General features: G+C 39.9%; 1 protein-coding gene across 1 annotated transcript in view; it reads left to right on the plus strand.

Moving 5' to 3' along the window:
- Positions 1-19,136, plus strand: part of LOC109306232 (interleukin-1 receptor-like 2) — a 31,408-nt gene that overhangs the window by 8,913 nt on the left and 3,359 nt on the right. The window contains exons 5-11 of the mRNA XM_019529560.1: positions 1,522-1,708; positions 2,518-2,680; positions 7,702-7,767; positions 11,171-11,294; positions 12,403-12,539; positions 13,181-13,324; positions 18,806-18,973. Coding sequence (XP_019385105.1) covers positions 1,522-1,708; positions 2,518-2,680; positions 7,702-7,767; positions 11,171-11,294; positions 12,403-12,539; positions 13,181-13,324; positions 18,806-18,973 — 989 coding nt within the window. The remainder of the gene's footprint in view (positions 1-1,521; positions 1,709-2,517; positions 2,681-7,701; positions 7,768-11,170; positions 11,295-12,402; positions 12,540-13,180; positions 13,325-18,805; positions 18,974-19,136) is intronic.

Raw genomic sequence — 19,136 nt, forward strand, 5'->3', positions numbered from 1 at the left:
GTGGGGTGGATGTGTGGAAGGGGGGACTCCTATCCCAAATCCCAGAATTACAAACTTGTGCCCGTGCTGACATTCTTCAAAGTGATGTAGAGAGACATATCAGCTGTGTTAGTCTGAAGGAAAGTAGAAAGCAGGGTAGCTTTGCACCTTATAAACTAACCGAAGTATGTATGTGCATATATAGCACATGCTTTCCTGAGCTGAAGCTTAGTTCATCAGAGATCTATATAAGTCCATATATATTCGTATATGTACCAGGGATGGATCCAGGATTTGGCAAAGATGGGTACAGGAGCAGTCACTCATGCTGCAGGGGTGACTGCACCCTCCCCAACCACTCCCAGCCTCCTCTCCCAACCCATTGGTGAGGGCATTCCATGCTGCCGGAGGCTCTGGGGCATTTTTTTTAAGTCCCCAAAGCATGTAAAAATCCCTCCCCACCTTCCTCTCCATGCCCCTGCCCTCCTCTTCTCTTCTCCTCCCCTGCTTGCTGCTGTTTTCCCTGCTGTTCCAAGGGGAGGGGGAAGCTTCAAAGCCTCTCCTGCCTGCCCCAGCCAAGCTGTTTTGCTATTCCCAGCTGAGCCCAGCCCCCAAAAGTGGTAGTGGCAGTGGGCAGGGGGGTTTTCCCTGCCTGCACCTGCCCCTGGGGGACCGTGCTATGGGCACATTCAAGCTTTATTAACTCATGCTAAGTGTTCTCTGAGCACCTCAGAGTTGCACAACTTCAGGGGAGGTTTAACTGTGGGCTGTACTACCTAGCTTGTGTTAAGGTAACTTCAGTCCGTTCCACAGAGATCAAATGAGCAATATGCAGCCCTCAAGTATCCAAGGATGCACTGCTCCCAATCTCCCTTCCCCACCTCCTCCTCCTCCCACCCAGAACAGGCATAGAGCTCGGGTGTCCTGGCTCTTGGCCATGCCCTGCTCATGAGCACTCCTGTGGCAAGTCAGCCGTGAAGGTAAGAAACAGTATTGACCCTGAACATGGAAGTGCTCAAAGCATGTTCTAACTTTAAGACTGCTTAACATTCTACAGATTTAATATGGTTTAAGATCCATGCTGCCATTTTGTGTGCGTACACACACACACACACACACACACACACACACACACACACACACACACACACACACACACACACACACACACACACACACATTTTTGTCTTCTGAGCAGATCAGCTGCACCTCAGGATATGGCTCTCTAATTTTTTCATAAGCACAAGTAACATTTTGTGCCATATCGTACATGACCACCACATCCTTTCTGTTTTAGTTGGTCTAGGAATGTATTAGGGACATGACTGTCAGGACAATGCCAGTGGAGGGATTATTTTTGTGTTGGAGCTCTCATGTAGCGAAGCAGAATGGTTCTCCTTCTGGATGGAGCTACATTCCCAGCTTTCCAGTCTGATCTCAGAGCTTCCTTGGAAGTTACCAAGTAGAGCTAGCTATCTAGAAGAAAAGAATATAAAGTTGAAATATATTACAACTAATCTAGCTACTTTATTTTCATTGTAGGAATGTAACGAGCTGCAACAAAATGTATTTGAATATAAATGTTTTCAAAATTGCTAATGGTTTGTGTTACAATAAGAAATTTTCCTATACTCAATATATACTAAAGACATCAACTGCAAGCATTGTGTGTCCTGATCTCTACTACTTCAGAGATAAGAAAAATATTTGGTCTGTGCACTGGTTTAAGGTATAAGATCTTGTGGTGTCTACTCTGTTTATGCTGGGTAATGTTTAGATGAGTAAGAGGGGGGGCTAGATCGCATAACTTTTCTTTTCTGTAAACAGGCTTATGATTCTCAGAGTTTTAAGATTGTTGCTGAGAATGTTTTAATATGGTGTGAACCTATTCAGTGTAAAACGATCTCCTGTCCAGTCTCCCAGTAGTGCCATTTAAATAGCAAGTTTGACTTCTGTTCTAAAATGCAAACAAGTCCATAACACTGGAAAATCAGAAATGTGAGGGAACTTAAGCCCTGGTAAAAATATTATAGTATACTGTAGATGGGTATGACTAGTTTAACTGCTTATGCAACATATGGGGAATAGAATACTATTGTTCTGAAAGTGGTTTCAGCTCCCCCTCCCTATTGAATAAAACAGGTGGCCTTAAATACTTTTTACGCAATAGTGCACCCGTTCTTGAACACGGTAGTCTGAGGCATAGCTATAATTTAGCATGATTTGAAGGTACCCGCAAAAGCACCACTTTTAGTCACAGAGCCCGCATCCTATAGCATGCTCTTGGTGGATGCCTGTGGTTTGGCAGAGCTTATTGAAGTTTAAAACCAAGATACCTACTGATAACTCAGGCTATGTATAGTGTATAATCAGGGAAACAGTACCTTGTAAGGTTCATATTGAACCTTACAAATGAAATGGCCTTGCTCCATTTAAGGCGAGGAATATGAGGTTCAGTTTTTTCTTTCTTTCTTTTTTTTTTATACAGTATTTTTATTTTCTTCCTCTGATTTGACAAATACTTTTTGTTGTGTTCAGGAATGTAACCGATTTGAAGACAAAAGGTTTCTACCTCAGAGAGATGAACTTATAATAACCAATGTGAGTGGAAAAGATGCAGGAAATTACTTATGTCAAGCAACATATAATTATATGGGAAAACAATACAATGTTTCACGAAACATTTATGTAACTGTTGTAGGTAAGTCCCTGTTGTGTTCTTCGATGCAACACTATACATATACATAGCCACCTGAAAATCATTTGTTACTAATTCTTTTGTAATTTTGAGATGTAAAAGGGAACCAGAATAACCGAAAAACTCCATTGGTACTTTTGTTTCTGTTTTAGTGCTAAATAGAGGCCTCACTACAGTGCTAGGAAATAAACCAACATGTAAGAAGATTCATGTTTTGAGTAGATAGCATAATAGAGTCTTGTCTTAAGATGGGGATATGTGTACAGTTTTCAAGGGTTCCTATGCAAATGGTAGTGTTGGAATTGTGCTGTGTGCTTTGCATCAGAGCAATCGGGGTATGGAGAAGGTGCAAGTATGCGGAGGAAGGGAAGTGCTCTAAAGCAAAAGGAATGCAACTCTGCAGGTATCCTGGATGAATGCAGAGTGGGTTAGAGAAAGCAAGCATGGGATATTTTAGGGCCATCCAGAGCATCCAAATACGTGTTGCCCAGTACCTGTGCATAGGAACAGCTGTCAGTGTTGGTACATAAAGCAGCAAAATCTCCCAAACAAAATACTGCATTTAGTTTCAGTTAAAGTTGCCTGCTTGCATAACCTTCTAACTGAAAACTGTAAAAATCGGAGGGAAGCAGTGCATTCTCTCCTCCCCTTCATCCACTTAATCTATTCTATTCATTTCGGCTCCCTCTCTCATTCTCAGTTGCTACTTTATCCATCCGTAACTCCACACCTGTTGTAGTGGGCCTGGGGTGATTGATGCAACCTCACAACCAGATTGATCATCAGAACCAGCAGAACAGGAGATGAGGAAACTAGAAGAATGTTGGTTGCTCAATTTTTTTTTCACAAACCTGCAGCTCTGCCTAGTTCCTGTCTGCCTTCAAACCTTGCTTGACCTTCCCTGGTTCCTGCTTTAACAAAGGCTCCAGTACCTGTCCTGGATCACTCTTTAGCTTTGTCTCTAACTCCTGCTCTCTTTCCCACATCAGCCTTGTTCCTAACCCCTGCTCTGTTCCTGCCTAACTACTTTCTATAGTTTGGACTCCTTGCTTCCATATCTCTGGTACTGTCTTAAATACAAATGTTGGATCTTGGCCCTCAGCTTGGTCTCTGCCTCAACCATTCCAGTTCTTACCCTTGGGCTAGGGACAGACATTACACACAAACTGGTTTAAGTGATCAGAAACTCATTTAAACTTGTAACAGAACAGATGTTCAGTACACATAAACCAGTTTGAAAATGGCTGAAAACAGTTTGAGATTAAAAAATCTGGTTAAATGTAGCATCAGACTTAACTGATTTGGGTCAAACCAGTTTATGCAGTGCCTATCCCAGACCCTTTCCTGGTTTAAGTTGAATCAGAAACCTCCAGAATCCCAGATGCTTTGCTGGGCAGTGTTTTGTTCTCTGCTCAAGCCCAGCGGGTCTGGCCCCACCCCTCTGAGCTCTGGCGGAGATGGCAGGGACAGAAATGTCTGCCTAGTTTCCTTCTGCTCCCCCCTACTCTCACAACTCCCTGCTCAGGCAGGGATTCCCCCCTCCCCTCTGCCTTACAGACACCTCTCAGCATTAGCCAGCAGACCACATGCTGGCTATGGTCTGTGATGTGAGAGGCAGGACAAAGACAGACAGGACAGTGTCAGCTTAGGGCTTTTTGGGAGCTAATTAGCAGGTAGCTGGTAATGTCCCTCTGTTTCTTTCTTGGAAAAATTGTTTAAGAAGAGTTTGAACTAATGAGAGACAAACTCCACCAAGACAGTTTTAGGCTGGACATAAGGAAAACTTCTTTACTTTCCAAGCCCCCAAGACCTGGAATAGACTCCCCTCGGAGGTGGTGCAAACACCTACTCTGAATTCTTTTAAGAAACATTTGGATGTTTACCTTGCTGCGATCCTTTGACCCTAGCTGACTTCCTGCCCTTGGGCATGGGACTGGACCCAATGATCTTGTGAGATCCCTTCCAGCCCTAATGTCTATGAAATCATTGAGACAGGATTTTGTTTTGGTTGATGGGATACTAAATGCTAACAAGTCCCTGCTGTGTAACTCAGTGCTCTGTTATCAACTCCCTGCTGGCTCTCTTCTGTGGGGGTGGGGATGGACCTGTCCCTAATCAAAGCATCCTGTCAAGGTCTGGCCATGCCCCCGCCCCTCAGCTTAGCATTGTGAAAGGGAAGGGAGGGCTGCTCTAGCACCCCCTGGCTTCTAGCCTGGGTCATTGCGGGCATGTGCCTGCATTTCTGGAATGAAAGAGGAATGTCTGTCTACCTTCAAATTGGTTCAAGCTTTGCAGGTTAGACTAACCTGAAAAGATTGAATCAATTCAGGCTCAGGCTTTTTGAATGTCTGTCCCTAGCCTTATGGTTTAACTTCTGAACCTCCTTAACTGCAGCCATAAATATAAAAGATGATCACGTGAATACAGGCAGGCTTCAGTTTTGTTATTTCCATATTAAAATGACTTAATAATGTAGAACAATTTAGAGGCATATGGATGATAAAAAAGAGGTAGCCTAGGTTATGAGAAATTGAAGCAAACTGAAGACTGGAACTTGTGTTGAATGACTTAATAGCCTATCATTCTTTCTGTAATGACTGGTTGAGAGGGGGTGATATGCAGTCCAGCAACTTAAAATCATGATGCTAATGCCTTCCAGTATTCGATGTGGAGGTTTTTTCCCCACTTTTAATCTTCTTTCAATGACCCCTTGCATCATTTGATTGTGAGAATCTCCTGTTGACAACTTAAACTTTCTACCCCTTATGACTACAGAAGACTATTTGAAAATGTTGAAAACGTAGATAAAAAGAATTCCAGGTTTATTGTTGCTGGGTTTTTTCTTTAATCTCATGATTTTTAAGCTAACTTTATGAATATTTTGATGCCAGATCTATGGCTTGTGATCATTTGGTTTGCCAATACTGAGTTAAATACATTTTATTTTTGAGGGAGGAATGTGTATCTGTGTGTGTGTGCAACATGCACATGCATTCCCCACCCCCCCCCCAAAAAAAAAAAAAAAAGAGCAGAGTGTAGAGAACGAGTCAAATTCCAATCTCGCCGGCTCTCTTCACAAAAAAAAAAAAAAAAAAAAGAAAGAGGCGTGTGTGTACACACACATTATCTGGGTGCGTGTATGCATAGGTATGGCTTGTCAAATATTCTGGGATTATTTGGGATACAAAAAGAAATGTTTGGGCTGTTATTAATGCCTATACTATTGCAATATTTCAGTGAAGTTGATCAGAAATGTTTAGGGAAGCATGAGTGATAGGATAGCTAGACCCTATATGACAACTGTTAAGAAATACTGTAGTTTCTTGCATGTAACCAAACCAGTAACTTTCCCCTAAAACTAGCTGTCAAAATTGGGGTGTGCCTTTTATGCAAGGAAAGGAGTTCCCTATGGGTCCAGAAATTTGGACAGTAGGCATGGTTAATTGTCATAGATCTGTGAACCATGGCAGTAATGCTGCCATAGTCGCCTCTCTTTCTCCCTGTTCCACCCTGTCGCGCCCAAAGACCGGTGCACCCTTGACCCCCCAAGCCTAGTTCAGCACGACTGGCTTGGCGCAGGTGGGACCAGTAGTTGGACAGGTGGGTACTAACGGCGAGTAGGAGTCAGGCGACTGAAAGCGTTTTGGTTACTGATAAGAGTTTATTTTACTTACACTACCGATGGTTGCAGCGTAGGAAGAAGAGTTGGCTTATTTAGTTACAGCATACAGGCGTTACACTACCCAACAATTGTAGTGTGGGGTAGGAACTTGCTTGGTACAGGTTTTGAGTGATTCACGCAAGCTTCCACAGACCACCAAGAGCTTTTGATGAGAAGGACGGACGAGCCGGCAGGGATGGGGATTGCCAGGAAGAAAGTCGGTGGCGGGGAGATGTCCGCGAATGGCCAGTTTGCTGACTCTGTCTCCTGGGCGTGCATGGAGTTCTCCACTTTGGGTGGAAATTTTTTCAAAGTTATAGTTGGCAGGGTGGCCTATCACTGCACGCCAAGCATGAATAATTAAAGGGTTGCCAGTCATGACTGCGAACAGACTTTCTTTGCCTGCTCAGGTTTCATGCTGGCTCGGCCATGTGTGATTGTGCATGTGTTTTAAATTTAAGTTGCAGAGGGGTAATGGTGCGAAACTATAATTACAAAATAGGCTGTGCTAGCCTTTGACCTTTTGCCATCGGCATCTGAAATCAAAGACTCTGATCTTTGACACACCCCTGTTGCCAAACTCCAACTCTAAATTGTATAGATACAAGGGATATGGGGGCCAAAGGGACTGCTTCACTGACGTGTGGCTCCACAAAAATGTGTTATGAATGCTGACTGTGCCCTCTGATAGGGAAGCATTGTAGTCTGGGATATGGGGGACCATTAAGACTTTGGCTGCCACTGACCTGTTGTACGACTGAACAAGTTTTTTCTTCTTCCTTTTCCATCCTTTTCTGTTTTGTCTACGTATATTGTAAGGCCCTTTGGGGAAGGAACTGTCCTTTTGTATGTGCCTTTCTACTAAGAAGCAAGATATAAGGGAGTAGTTTGGTATAAAGGCTTTATTAGCCTGAGTTTGGCACATTTTCTGAGAAATCTATCTGAATTTTCTACAAAGAGCAGTATTAAGATATCTGTAAGTATTTCTAGTATTTAAACAGATTTATTTTCCTTTTTTCTAATTCTGGAGTTTAAAGAGAATATTGTTACCAAAAGGGATGGAGCTATGATAGTGAAGGGTTAATGAGGTTTAGCATACTGTAACAATGTGTCTTTTTCTCAATTTTGTGCAATTTTTTTCTAGATCTGTTTTTTTCAAACCAGACAAAGCAAACTTATTTGTTCTTTTAATCTGTTGCAAGGGAGCAACAAAGTATACAATCCCAAAATGGTTTATGTGGGGCTTTTCTCTTTTGCAATACACTTTATAAATGTACATGTGTCCCTGCCACTAGACGGTAAACTGGTTCTCTGCAGTTGCTTATTTCTGATAATATTTTTGTGTATGTCTTCATGTTTTTAGAGAACCCAGCAAAGAAGAAAACTGAGGTTCTTTATCCAAGAAATAATACGATTGAAGTTAAACTTGGTAAGTCAAGTGTCATAAAAATTGGAGATGGTGCAATTACATAAGATTATATTATCTGTGTCAATGCATGATCCCTTTACCGTGGTCTCCAAACTTCTTGAATTTTGGAATTTTCCTCCATATTCTCCCAAATCAATGGACTTCCATTTATTTATTTACTATATTCATTTTTATTTATGTGTCTATAATAAGCATAACCCCTGCCCATATTTCTTGGTTTGCTAAGTTGGCTGAGGCTCTGGCAGGACTTTGTGTGTAGTTGTAGCAGCAACAGCAAAAAGATCTAACTGGTGTGTGTTAACCCATCTATAGAAGATCAAGTAACATGCAAGAAGAAGGTTTAAGTATGACTGTAGGTAAGGACAATGACTGATTAGAGATATGGAAAACATGTCAAATAAAGAGAGATTAAGAGGTTGGGAACATTTACTTTAGAAAGAAAATAAGAAAATGAAAAATCCCAATTGCTCTTCAAAATCCACTCTGTTTTAAGTTAGCCCTATTAAGGAAGATGAGTTTTTGCTAGAGCTATTGTTTTTTATATGGGAGATGCCCAGGTTGGATGGCAACAGGGGTGACGGGTAGGGGGTGCATGCGCATGCCCTGAGCGAGGTGGTGCACACCTTGCAAAAAGGTGCTGCCAACACTGTTGGTGGCGCCTGCGGGCAATGGCCGCTCGCCACCCTGCTGCTGACCCCACCGGTGGTATCTGGGTAGTCCACGATTGCCGCTGCCGCCAGTGGCACCTGTGGGTGGTCACTGACCCTTGGCGGCGCTCCCCACTCTTTTTCCCCCCACCCCACGCTGACATGTGCGGGAGCTCTGCGCTCATCACGCTGGGGGCACGTGCCATTCATGGATGGCAACAAAATCTGAAGATGGGTGAAAGTATAGAAAGAATGAATTGTATACAGAAAGTGTATCAGATTGAGCTTTCTCTCCCATAACACAAGGGCTTAACATGGAAGTTAAAAATGGCCAGTTCAAAGTCGATATGTTTTTTTCATGCACTGTGTAATTTAGACTGTAGAACTGGTTGCTATGAAGTCATTAACACCAACAATTGAGTAGGATTAAAAAAATATTTGGGACATTTATTTAGATAAGAATATCCACAGTTGTCATGATTATAACAAACATTTTGGAAAGGATATGAAACCATATGTCATATGTTAGGGTCAGATCTTGTTTGGTTAAGGTGCTGCCCTGGGAAGGGGAAGAACTAGGTTCTAGTCCTTGCTCTCAAGGCTGTTTTTGTTTCTTAACCAAGGTACGTAAATGTCCATTTCTGAATTTTACATTTAATCATGGAGTGCCATAACCACTAGGCTTACAGAGGCAGTCTCCCTTCTGCTTGTTTCCTTTTTTAGCGCCATTGCGTTCTTGGCTGCCCAGTGGCCTAGATTCAACAGGAAGGCTGGAGTGTGACCCTGGGCATGTCTACACGAGACATTTACTGGAGAGTTGCCTAATTAGCTCGACAGCTATATGTGTGGCCCTATTAGGTCACAGTAATCTAATATATGCTGCCATAGATTAGTACTTGTAAATACAAGTACTATCCTGTGGTGGCATTGTTTACTGTGTAGCAATGCATGTGTAGATGCTGATGGGGCTGGCTGGGGCACCAGGGTACTTCAGTGTGAGGGTTGGCTGCCGGTTAGCACCACACTTCAGCACCTACGTGTCGCAGGTAGCCCCTCTGCAACGTGTTGCTCTGTCCCGGCTCAACTGGTAGATTGACTTCCCTGGGACCCTGTCAGTTGGTGCTGCTCTGACCTGGCTCAGTGTGCTACAGTCCTGGGTGCACATGTAAATGTAGCACCCAGGAGCAATACATTCTGGCATGATATGTGCTAGATTTTATTGCATTAATTTTACATGTAAATGCAACCTCTGAGTATTAGATAGCTTTGTGATTTATGGCACTCTCTTGGGAAGTATGAGGTGTACATCTGAATCCTCTCATGGTGAGGGGGTCATACAACAAGGTTTGCCACTTGTTTAATGAGTAGGAAGAAATCATTCTATATGGGTTCAAGTTGAAAAATAAAACCTAAACCGTACGTTGCATCTTTATGCCTTTAAATTGTCATGTGTTGTGTTATTCTGTATGTATGGTTACTGGAAAACTCAGGTAAGTGTTATGAACTCTTTCATCTAGGCAATAATTTGCTGTAGGGTTGTGTTTTGGTGATTTTTAAATGAAGATCTTTACATTTTCACAAGTTGTTTTACCTAAAGAGTTGATCAGAGGCAGGCACAACAACTTTACACGTCCTGGTTAAATTAGGCCCCAATTCTACAAGCACATATTCACATGTCTAACTGTTTGCTGGCCTGGGCCTTAATCAGATTCCCCTTAATTACCTGGGGAATCTTATTCCTACCAGTTTTGTACTTGTCCAGGGAATTTGTCATGTCTTATCTTCCCTATTTTCTTAGGATTTCTTAGGTAAAAATTACAAGCAGAAAAATCTTGTGAATCAAATGCTCAATGAAAATGTTTGTTTAAGGCACCTTTTTATATTCCAAAGAAAGAAGAAAGGCACAAGCAAGCCCATGTGGTGTCCCTTACTGGTCATCTTTTAAGGGTAATCCTCCACTTAGATGAATTCTTAGAGACTCAAAAACTGAAATTCTTTGCTACATATAACTTTTGAGTAAATATCGTGTTGCTAACAAACATAATTTATTCTGCTTTTTTGCTTGATATCTTCCCTTGCTTTGTGTATTTATTGTATGGATTATAAATTCTTAGGGCAAGTCATCTTATATGTGCTTAGTGTTATATAAGTGGTTCTGGATTTCTGCTTTCAATTAATGTAGTAATTAGTTTTGCAGTAAAGGTCTGTCCAGCGCACTTAGAATCTTTTTGCAAGGCTGATTTGGCCTTTTTGATGTACTGTATCTAGGTCAGATGGCAAATGTGGGAACTGTCAAGGTTCTGTATAGTTAAGTCTCAATTTTTGTGGATGGAAATATTTTGCATTTGTCATTCTTCATCTGCTAGAGCTATCTCAAGCTTCTGACTGAAGTGTGTACTGTTTTGCTTCAGTATTTGCCTTTTTTTTGCAGAGCCAGTTGTTTCAAGCTGTAATTTAAGAGAAAAAATAACTTTATTCATAGATGTGTTGAATTTAAGAAGCGATGATGATTTTGGTCAGAACAGAATCAACTATTTATCTTTTATAAGAATTAAGTCAGTGAGCTCTTTGTAACATGTCAGGTAAATTCTGGTGAAGAAAACAACTGATGATCTGAGGAATGTGCTAAAGTTTCACAATTCTGAAAACTCTTTATTTTGTTCCTTTTTAAATATTTACTGTTTGTCACATGACTAAACTTGTTTATGCAGAATTAGTGTTCTTGCCATTTCCTAATACTTTTTTTTCTTCTCCAGGGTCCAGTCTCATCATAGAATGCAATGTATCAAGTTTCAAAGATTATTCAATTGCTATATCCTGGAAATTCAATAATTCTTTAGTCAATTATTTTTTTAACGAAAGAATAAGAGAGGAATATCAGTAAGTATATTAGCCTATCAGAATGTTTATTGGTAGATCACTGGTTAAAATGTAAAAAGAAACCTTTAAGACTTTTTTAATGACTGCTTTTGCTTTACATGATAAATCCTATTTCTGTGATTTCCTAGAAATCGTACTAAATTTTATAATTGATTCTAACAAAAAAGTAATACGGTACTGGAGAAGGTATTGCTTCACAAAACAATGGACAGATGTGTACACATGGTTTGTGGTGCTGCACATGCAGGCATTTGCTGCACTGCTAATTAGCAGTGTGATGGGGGTTTTTTAACACCAGGAAGGTTTTTTTGACAGTGCACTTTTATGGCTACCATGCTTTGGTTTTAGGATCTAGTGCTCTTGGAGAGGGTATGGCACTTCTTAGCATGGTTTCGCTGTATGGATGAATCCTAAGTTAAGTGCAGGAGTTCTTTTGAGCAAATCTATCCAATAGGTTTGTATGACAAAAGAGAATGCTAGTGCAATTGCCAGCTCAAGTGTTCTAAAATCATGAGTTGAACATCTAAAACAGCATGAAACTAGTTAAAAAATCGTGAGATAAAAAGAACCAATTACTTTATTGATTTATTTTAGCCTTCTATTTTGTGAACTTTTGGAATACACTTTTCAATGTTTCAAGCTTTTCTTTTACTGGATGATTGGAATTCTTTTATAAGCCAGAAATTCTCAGGGATATCTTAATTGCAGGAGCTGACTCTAAGAAAAATGCCAAATATTATGAGACCTTCAATAACATTGTGAGTTGATGATACTATAGTAGCCATGTCTCTGTGTGTAACTGCCTGATCTTTATGTCATTAGGCAGTGACAGCATAGATAGAATTCTTGTCTATTTGACTGTAGGTTTTGGGGGCAGTGGCATTGTTTTATTGACAGTAAATTGTACGTTGACTAGTTTAATCAGGCCGTTGGAAACTGTCCAAACTGCTGCTACAATACAAATAATTAATTATTACTTAGACTCCATTTGTCGGCATACTTTGAAAAGATTCAGATAAATTTCAGACCATCATGAAATTAAAGTGTATTAGCACTATACCAGGAATATTTTCTTTGTTTGAAAATTAGCTTTTATTGTTGTTGATAGAGAAGACACTTTCTTTGCGGACCACATGCTCTCTATTCTGAGGCTGAACATTACAGAAGTGAAGCATGAAGATTATGGACACCACTTTGTGTGTCATGCTGGCAAAGTTGCAGCATACATTGTATTACAAAGGCCAGGTAAGGCATTTATGTACTGAACAGAATAAATTTACAAAAGAAGGTATGATTAATACATTGAAAAGGGAATGTGAAAAAATAGCATGATTATATGGATAAATAAAGCTATAGAATATATTATTATAATTTATAACATTATAATAAATCTGGGGTTGCATCATCATATCAAAGGAGTTGTTTTAGATTTATGCCAATATACGCGTGAACAATATGTATGGAACACTGAACAATGAATCTGCTGTCCGGATATGTTCACCAAAATAGCAAATTTAAAAGAAATTCCATAATGTCTTAGATTTGATCGTAAGACATGGTTCTTCAACTGAGAAATTAAAACATACTTCTGTTCAGTCAAAACAGATTAAATTTTGGGTATTAACGTATGCAATGTACTGCTTACAAACAGACCTATAATTTTTTTCAGCCATCTTTTGTCAAATAATTTAGAATAAAGAATACATATAAGAAGATCATGGATAATTGATAAGATGAGAGATATTGGATTACTTATTATGTATTCAATTATGGCCCAAATTGAAAAATGCATAAGGCTCAGAGCTTCAGAATTGTATAGCATTTGTTTTAATGTTTCAAAAATGATATATGCTGAAGAGTCATCTTATACTTTTCCCTTGTTATAGCTCGAAATATTCAAGGATACTTGATTGGCGGATTCCTTTCATTGGTGTTGCTAATAGTTGTTGCTATATTAATCTACAAGCTTTTAAAAATTGACATTGTGCTTTGGTATCGAAAGTCCTGTGGTCCTTTCCTGAATAAAGAAGGTATGTCTGTGTAGTCATAGAGTACGTGGCATACAATTCCAGGATTTATTAAGACATTAAGAGGTTCCCTCACTTTTTTAGATCTGTTTAGGATGGAAGAGAATCAGGAAGAAATCCTGAAACAGAAAATTAGTTCATTTTCCACTATGAGAAATCTGTGCTTGCATTGTGCTAGGAATACATATAATAAAAAGATTAAGCACTAGATTTGTTGTTTAAATTTCTACCCACCATCTTTTTATGGTAGACAGTAGACACAATTTTCTCTTGCATATTGGTATACACCGTTAAGAAAGATCTGCATTCTTGATTTTTCTTTTTTTTTTTTTTTTCTTTCTTCCTTGCCAGCTACCTGATCATCACTGAGAGAGTGACTTTGATGAATTATGCTTATTATTTGTATTGTGGTAACACCCAAAGTCCAGAATTCTCATAGGAACACAGGTTTCAAAGAGTCTTCCCTGTGTCACTCAGTCCAGAGTCATTTGATACAGGCAACCACATACTTTTTTTTCATAAATTTGTAAGGCTCCATCATGAAAACTGTTAGGCTCCCCTAGTGCATAGAAATGCTATTCTACAACCTTACATGATTCTTAACCTAAATTTATCTGTGGTTAGGTTACACCTATGTGGTTTTTGTCTGAGCTTTGTCCTTTAGCTTAAACAACTTTTCTCCCTCTCTGCTGTTTGTCTCCTGGTATTCTGGAGAGATGCACACCTTTTTGCAAAAGTATAAATTATTTTGTCTCTCTCTCTCCTCTTTTTTTTTTTTTTTCCCAGCAATACCTTGCTGATGCATCCTATGACTCTTGGCTTTTTTATAGCTACATCTTAAGTATCCTATGACTGACTGACTTCTGTACCTAGTCTTCTCTCCTTCCGAACTGTGAGCCGCCTCCAGAATTTTTTTTCCTATTTGTATCAAACTGCATGACCTTGCACATCATCCTCTTAAATCTCATCCCAGGCAAGTCTTCAAGTTCATCTGATTCTTTCTGTATAATGTGCTGATCCTTCTTTCCTTTGAAGATGCCTCCCAACTTTACAATGCTATTAATTTCACTAGCATAATCCAGCATCGCTAATAAAAATATCAAATGAGACCAATCACTAATACCATGCCTCCAGTCTGATAGTTCTGTTTTCTGCACAACCTGATAACCTGTTGTTATCTCCCCTTTAGACAGTTTCTTACCCAAATTAAGATTTTTCATCCTAATCTCCCCCTTTCTCTAGTTTGCCTGATCAATTGATTTTTCTAAACAGTGGTAGTTGTATCCTTAAATATATCACATTTGTCTGGCATGGTCTGCCCTTAGTAAAACTCTTCTGAATTTTATCCCATTTTTCCATTCACCCCTAATCATGCCTTCAAAATCTTGTATATAGTTACTATATTTGCTATTCTTTAATTATATGGTACCATTCATAACTTGATACCATTTATTTAAAAAATCCATTTAGCAGACTTTTTTTTTTAATTTCATGTGCCAATTCTTTTACTGTTCTAGGATAGAGATTATTTGGTTGGCTCAGCTGCAGCATGCTAAGATTGTTGAGTTTTCCTTCCACCTTTGTAATTTTCTCTTCTACACTCTCACTCTTATTAGACATCTTGCCTTTGCCTGCCCCTTTCCCTCCCTCACTCAATATCTCAATTTTTAGTAGGAACAAGGAAAAAAACATTCATTTAATGTTGGTGCCATAATTAGATCATCTCTATTTTCTTTTCTCTTCACAGTAGCACAGTTCTACAGCATGTTTTTTATTTATATGGCTAAAAAACTTTTACTGTTTAATTTACTTTGCCTTTTGATCTCTAGGACATAGTTGATGAGCAAAGAAAATGTCCCCCTCCCCCCCCCCATTTCAGTGGTTTTTGCTCTTAATACCCCTTGAGAATGCTGGCCAAGTTCGCCGATGATGCCAAACTGTGGGGCAAAGCATCCACGCCAGAAGACAGAGTGATCCAGGCTGACATGGGCAGGCTCAGGAAATGGGCGGATGAGAACCTGATGGTGTTCAACACCGAAAAATGCAAGGTTCTCCATCTTGGGAAGAAAAACCTGCAGCATCCTTATAGACTCGGCAGTGCTACGCTGGCTAGCACTACAGAAGAAAGGGACTTGGGAGTCATCATTGACCACAAGATGAACATGAGCCTGCAATGCGATGCTGCGCCTACTAAAGTGACCAAAACGCTGGCTTGCATCCATAGATGCTTCTCAGGCAAATCCCGGGATGTCATTCTCCCCTTGTACCTGGCGTTGGTGAGGCCACAGCTGGAGTACTGCGTCCAGTTTTGGGCTCCACAATTCAAAAAGGATGTGGAGAAGCTTGAGAGAGTCCAGAGAAGCGCAGGCTCAGGGGTGATCTGATGGCCACCTATAAGTTTATCAGGGGTGACCACCAGGATCTGGGGGAACGTTTGTTTGTTTGTTTGTTTGTTTGTTTGTTTGTTCACCAAAGAGCTCCAAGGGATGATGAGGTCGAATGGTCATAAACTACTGCAAGATCGTTTCAGGCTGGACATAAGGAAGAATTTCTTTACTGTCCAAGCCCCCAAGGTCTGGAACAGTCTGCCAGCGGAGGTGGTTCAAGCGCCTACATTGAACACCTTCAAGAGTAAATTGGATGCTTATCTTGCTGGGATCCTATGACCCCAGCTGACTTCTTGCCCTTTGGGCAGGGGGCTGGACTTGATGATCTCCGGAGGTCCCTTCCAGCCCTAATGTCTATGAAATCTGTGAGGTGACATTTTTGCACATGCTTAAGATGCAAAATCTAGGCAGTTTTTCATTTTGACCTTGATTCTAAGCCTTTTCCATGTTCAAGTCCTGAAGCTCTTCAGAACATCATTAGTGTCCTTAATTTCTCAGTTTTAAAATGGAAAAGCTTAGACACATTTTTTTTTTTTCCCTTCCATTTAATTTAAACTAAAAATGCTTGGGGGTCACTTGATCCAAGATTATTTTCTAAGACCAGATTTTTCTGTAGTTCCTGTGTTCTTTGTATAGGAAGAAATGTGTCAGGTGTTACATCTAGGAAGACTTGGGCGCTACCATTATTAGTAGCATTTGTCTTCCAACCTATAGCTAGGAAGTTAGTTTTCTATAAGGATAGCACTTGTGGTAGTATTTGTGTCAATTATTTTAGAGAACCCTAGTAATACTCAGGTCAGATCTGAAGAGGGAGAGGGGGAAAGGAGGTCTACTGCAAGTCTCAACCAACACAGCCTCTCTTATAATCCTTCCCCAAAGCGTTTTTGACCCAAATGGCTTGTATTTGGTTTATGCAGTCTTTTCTTATTTCTTTATAGCATTACTGCAATATGCCACCCTACTATTTTTTACCCTTATTTCCATTTTCTCCAAATAGTGTTTATCCTTCTGTACCTATATTCCAATTGTGAGTGCTCTTCTATCATATTTTTGTTATCCTTATAGTACCTGGCTTCATGTCCTGCACCAGAAGTTCTGGTTTCTCTATTTTTGAGTGAGGCTTCTTGTATTACTGTAGAAACACTTCAGTGATTCTCTAACCTCATTTAATTTTCTGTCTGCATTAAATACAAGGGGTTGGGGTTTTTTTTGTTTTTTGTTTAAACTAATTGCTATTTTCTTCAATTAATACTGTTTGTCTGCTTGTTGTCCACTTTTATTTCCTTCTGTCTTTTTTGTCCATTCGTTTATCCATTGCCTTATCCTCATTTATCCAAATTTTTCTTTTAGTGTATATTAAAACCTAGGCATGGAGATTTTATACAAGTTTCTCCTGAACTACTTCCACCATTTTAAAGTTCTTGTTGGTTGCACTAACCTGAATCCCAGAAGGCTCCACTCAGGTGGAGTACATCTTTTTTCCATGAATGTTTCCCAGTGATCAAATATGTCAAAGACTCCATCATAGCAACAGTCCTGGAGCCATCTGTTGATCTTCATTATCCTGTTGCATCTTTGCCATTATTCTCTTGGAAATGAAAGGATTCCACTGAAGATCAACTGAGCATAGAGTTGGCCTTGTTCAATTCCAGGGGGAATATGGTTGAATCTGGTCTCGTATCCCAACATGAAAGTCAGCTGATGAATTTTTCCTTGCTGCCATTAGGAAGCTTTTCAGTCTCCAGTCTGCACCTTATATCTTTGCTTCAGAAAGACAGCACATGCTTCTCTTCTGTGGATCCACTCTGGTAATTGGCCTGTTCTCCTTAAGAAGCCTTAGTAACAAAAACCTAATTTTTCCTTGTGTTTGGAGTGATTCTCTGATTATCTTTTGTTTTTCAGTGTCTGTGCAGATCTTTGTCTTACTGTTTTCTCTGTCATTTATCTCCTTGGATTCTGTGTCCCTTGCTATCTCCATTGTCTCTTCCTTTCTCCTTGAAAGCCTGGTTGGTCTTCTTTTCCTCTTTGTCACTTCACTGGCTGTCTGGTCCTCATTCTCTAGTGCAGCATACCTCATCCTCAACTCTTTCTCCTTCACTAGCTAATCTATACCACTATTTCCTCTTAGTCCTGTTCTTCTATGAGTTATCTGCTTGTATACTCTTCAGCATCTGTAAATCTTGAGTTGTCTGTGCAGCCTCTTCTCTTTCTCCTCAAGCCTACTTCCTGTCCCCATCACCTCCACTTGGATCTCTAGTAATTGGTTTATCCCTATCGGGTAACATTTTTGTGTGTAAATAGTTTCCCTCAGGTTCTCACTCAAGCACCACACCAGTAGCTGACTTTTTTTTGGAAAAGAAGGGATTTGAAGAACAATAGTGTCACCTTGTAGACATTGGCAGAAAGCACCTATTAGAGATAGGGCAGCATGGGAGAAAGTGTGCTTGCTAGAAAAATTTACAATTTGAACTGTAAGATGATTCATTTTGGGTGGAGAAAAAAAATAGAGCAGTTTTGCCGGTGCCAAAATGTGAAAGCACAAAGTGAGTCTGCCTCTGGAAAATTTGGGACTGATTGTACTCCTGATTAGAGAGCGTGAAAGGCCTTGTATGTTTAGCAGATACTGGCTTGTACATGTAGAAATAAGTGGGTATGAAGATCTGATAGAAACACAACCTGTCTCTCTGTCTGTGCCCGTTCCCTGCTTTAATGAGGACATTTTTAATAGCAAGTGTTCTAACTACAATACTCACAACTACAGACCAGATCATATAATAAAAGCCTGATGTTACCAGCATTTTACAGGGTGCCATTGTAAGACAATTAGTTGCTCAGTGTTGGAACAAAAAGTGGGGGGCTATCAAAATAGGAAACAGTCTTGTAAGTCTTAGTATTTTTCCATATTAGATAATAAACAGCATATTTGGGCAGTTTCATACTTGACTGAATAATTAACTGCACTTGAAGTATTTAATATAGATTGTTTCATAGCTATGCTGAGTATTTGATGTCTTAGCCAAATAGCTCCTGGAGTAAAATTTAAAGCAGAAGTGATGGGGGGGAAAAAACATGTTAATGGTAATCCTTTTTTGTTCAGTTTCAGATGGGAAGATATATGATGCATATGTGTTGTATCCAAAATCCAACAAAGTCACCTGCAGCTATGTAACAGATAGCTTTGTGCTCAGGGTGCTTCCTGAGGTCTTAGAGAGACAATGTGGTTATACACTTTTTATATTTGGAAGAGATGATTTACCAGGAAAAGGTAAAATGGAAAATCATTGTCTTTTAAAATAAAGCTATGACTGAGTTTCTCATAATATTTATTGGATGTTAAAATAAGGCAAGAGCATTTCATGCTAGGTCATAGAACCACAGATTGTATCATGTACTAGGTGTGGGAGGCACATGTTTCAAACATTTTGCCG

Source organism: Crocodylus porosus, unplaced genomic scaffold (assembly GCF_001723895.1).
Source record: "Crocodylus porosus isolate Cpor-Errol unplaced genomic scaffold, CroPor_comp1, whole genome shotgun sequence".
NCBI classification, from domain to species: Eukaryota; Metazoa; Chordata; order Crocodylia; family Crocodylidae; genus Crocodylus; species Crocodylus porosus.